The 3,784-nt window shown below is 36.2% G+C and overlaps 1 protein-coding gene across 1 annotated transcript in view; it reads right to left on the bottom strand.

Moving 5' to 3' along the window:
• LOC113226931 (ATP-binding cassette sub-family G member 4-like) overlaps positions 1 to 3,529 on the bottom strand; it is a 12,247-nt gene extending 8,718 nt beyond the window's left edge. Inside the window, exons 1-2 of the mRNA XM_026459738.1 lie at positions 3,347 to 3,529; positions 173 to 318 (exon numbers count right to left, since the gene is read on the bottom strand). Coding sequence (XP_026315523.1) covers positions 173 to 318; positions 3,347 to 3,481 — 281 coding nt within the window. The 5' untranslated portion in view covers positions 3,482 to 3,529. The remainder of the gene's footprint in view (positions 1 to 172; positions 319 to 3,346) is intronic.
• Between the last annotated feature and the right edge of the window lie 255 nt (positions 3,530 to 3,784).

The following is a 3,784-nucleotide window of genomic DNA, read 5'->3' as shown; positions in this document are numbered from 1 at the left end:
TATATATATATAAAAATAAACATACATAATATAAATAAACATTGAAAATGACTCATCTAACGAGTTGAGAGTTTTATGAATCAGATGTCACATACAAATTTCTTATGAGCCAATCAATTTGATTAGATATATTTATAATCTCGAGTAATATGAGTCACACTTTTTATCCTACCTGGTGGGTTCATCTAGGAACATCACAGGGGGATCACTAACAAGTTCCAGTCCGATTGCAAGCCGCTTCTTTTGACCCCCCGAGAGATTTGCTGCTCTTGTATCTCTTACTGTATTCAAACCGAGTGATGTGATTATTTCTTCTACCTGAAAATGAAATGGTGAAACTACAGGCTCATGAGACTTGTCAATTTTGTCTCAGGGAATTAACAAACTACGTCTCTAGTCATAAGGTTCCAAATCGTACCTACTTATTATTATTGGTACAAAGATCGAACACAGAAAAATTCCTGCGATCTGACTGGACTGACCAGTGTTTGTTGCCACGTGTCGGGGTAACCGGTCTTAGGCTGCCTTTCCACCAGAGATGTGCGAGGTAGCGAGGCGGTGTGAGGATGTGTAGCGGCGCTGTGAAACGGTGTGATGTTTTCCACCGAAGCTATTCGAGGATGCGTCACGAACTCTTTTCAGCTATGCGCGGGCGGGGTACAGTGTGGTCGAGTGAGCGGTGGCGATATGCTAGTGTCAGTTAGTGTCATACTTTCAGTAGCTCCAGTTTCCTACACCGTTTTGCACACATTTCTCGGTATTTTGTATGTACAAATATTTAGCTCCGCTAACCCTTTTCCACCGGAGGTGCGCTAAGCGAGGCTAGGAAAATGAAGTAATCCTATTGGTGGATTTTTTTCTCGCACACTGCTTCACTACGTGACACATCTCTGGTGGAAAGGCAACCTTGGTACGAGTACTTTGTACCGACTTACATTGTTTATGATATTTTAGTAACAATAGAGCTCCTTGTGAAAGAGTTTGTTCGGTGAACTACTGCCACCTTAACCTACTTCTGCCGCATTCCAGTTTTGAAGGGTGCTGTTTAAACTACAGGCACATGAGACTTTTTAATTTTAGGTCTCAGAGTGATGGGCGCAGTGGCAGTGTCCCTCAGATCTTTGCGATTAAAGGTATCAGTGGCACTGCAACTGTTATGAGCAGGCGTGTCACTTACCACCAGGAACGCATGACTTGTTGATTTCTGCCTTCCTTATCATAATCAAAGAAATCGACTCTTTTTGCGAAATTGAGTTATTAACATATATTGAACCAGCGATACGGAATCTATAACTCTCTACTATTCTGTAAGCAGTGTTTTATATCTTATTTAGTTTCAGTTTTATTGTTAAGCAAAATCAAAGCAAAAAAACTTTAGGTGCTTTAGGTTATTTATGACAATTTGATATAATAAAAAAATAAATAAATAAACGAAGGGAAAGTACCGCTAATATGTTTTATTTACTAATTAATTAATAGGACCTATTGTTAATATCGTTTACATAACAGTCTTTAAAATGTGTCTATTATCATTAGCTTATAGTAACAAATGGCATGCTATATTATTGTTTAAACGCGATATAAATAAGTTCACGCGTATCATAGCTTGTAGTAATTTTAATGATTAGTATAATAAATACGTAAGCTATTGAGCTCTACTTAGATCCACTCTCAAAGTATTAAATAAGTTTTTAAGTTCAATAAGTATAGGGATACCAGAATACTCGTGAAATTTAAATCAATTATCATGCGATCTTCTCTATGTAATGCAAAAAAGTCTACAATTAAAGTCACGTGAACTGGTGTATATTAAAGTTGCTTTTATGCCTGTGATTGAAGACAAAAGAGTTTCTTTTATTCTGTTATTAATATTATTATTTATTATAGTCTATCTTTTTTGAAGACGGAGTAAAATGACACCTTCTTGCGCAAAAGTATTGCCCGCTTCGAGCAGCTAGTGATTGCAGTCGATAAATATTGTATCGACTATCGACTGAATAGTGGTCACGCTTATGGACTAATTAGCCGAACTTGTTTCATTTGAATCATCACCGACCCATTATTCATCCAATTACTGAGCACAAGCTCGTTTGAATTGTCAAGTTTTGTCAGTTCATACATACATACCCTGTATTTAGAACTGTTTATGAAAAATACAAAGAGGAGACATATTTTAAAGTCATTCATTTTAATTAAATATACATATATAATTCGACTATACTTGTTAAAATGTATATGTATACAAATTGATCTCGATACTAGTAGGTTAATAGGCGAAATAAGAATAAAAAAGACAATAACGCAATTAGTAATCATTACAATGTCATAACTTTCATAATTAAGTCATGTTTTGCAAAATTTTATCTTCTTTCACAGTCTATCGACAAAACTATCGACAACAACTACATAACTATTTAAAATTTTATGAAAACTGGCAACTCTACAAATGTCATTTTACTCCGTCTTCAAAAAAGATAGACTATACAAAGTCTGACCAAATTGAAGTCTCGTTCTTTGGAGGACTTGAGCCATCGAGCTTTGTTATACATATACTCGATGGCATGAGACTTTATATATGTTGAATTCATTCCAACATGTCTCCTTCGAGATTTTTATTATGGTAATAAAAAAATGTTCGAACCAGTAAGTCCACTTTGTTATATGTATCGGCGGCAATGTGTTATTGACATTTAGTTTCTTACATTACAAAAAAATATAAAAAATGTATATTATTATGTTCATGTTCCTATAAGGGATTTACCAAAGGGGATGTGTCTAAGAGATTTACCAAACTTATGCGGGACCAACTCTGCCGGTCAGAATAAGGTTTTACGTCCATGCGATAAAGCAAAAAGACCTTGCGCGTTTCGCTTCCGCTTGAACCACCTTCGCAAAACGCACGACATTTTCGCACATATCGCTTGAACATTGGTTGTAATTCCGTGTAGATAAATGTGGTGGCTCTCTAAGACGTTATTTCGGCTCAAAACGGTTCAGAGGTATCTAGGACAGACATGTCAAGATCACTTCTTTTTAATTTTACCTTTTCTCAAATTATAACGTTCAAATGGGCCACTTGCATCTGGGATTAAATACCTATTTCTGCCGCCAAGTAGTGATGTGACGGGTGCAGTTGCAGTGCCCTTCAGATCTTTGTGATATAAAGCTCTGAGAGACACTGCAACTGCTATGGACACGCGTGTCGCTTAGTCCTTTACCATAAGGCGTACGACTTGTTCGTCCCGTCTTGGTATCATAAAAAACGTGCGGACTATAATATTCTGTGCTTCGAAGCATGCTTATTTAAGTTTTACGTAGAAATATATTATTATATAGAATCACTTACTCTTCGAATTTTCGTCCCTTTATCAATATGGTTTCCGAGTTTGAGTTCAGCGGCGACGGTGAGTGATTCATGTATAGTGAGCATATCCTGTACCATGTCGTCTTGCAGGATGTAGCAAGACCGCCGACGGAACATGTTGTAGTTGCGTGGGCGCCCATTTATGTAGATGTTACCGCTGGACTGGTTTCTAGAATTGACAGTAATGATTCTATGAGAAAGGACAACATTTCGTGTTCATATTATCCATAGTAACCAATGTAGTATAATAAAAATGCTCTATTGCATACAGAAATTATATAAAACAACAAAAACATAAAATACAATGTACAAATAGGTGATCTTTTTGCAAAGTAGAACCCTTTGTTTGTTGAATGAAGTTAAGTATGTTATTATTATTAATACAAAGAAAGAACAAACACAATGAAAAATTCTTTCGAT

This window comes from Hyposmocoma kahamanoa, unplaced genomic scaffold, assembly GCF_003589595.1.
Source record: "Hyposmocoma kahamanoa isolate Upper Pololo Valley unplaced genomic scaffold, ASM358959v1 202, whole genome shotgun sequence".
NCBI classification, from domain to species: domain Eukaryota; kingdom Metazoa; phylum Arthropoda; class Insecta; order Lepidoptera; family Cosmopterigidae; genus Hyposmocoma; species Hyposmocoma kahamanoa.
The sequence above is the reverse complement of the archived record's forward strand: the minus strand, read 5'-3'. Positions and strand labels throughout refer to the sequence as shown.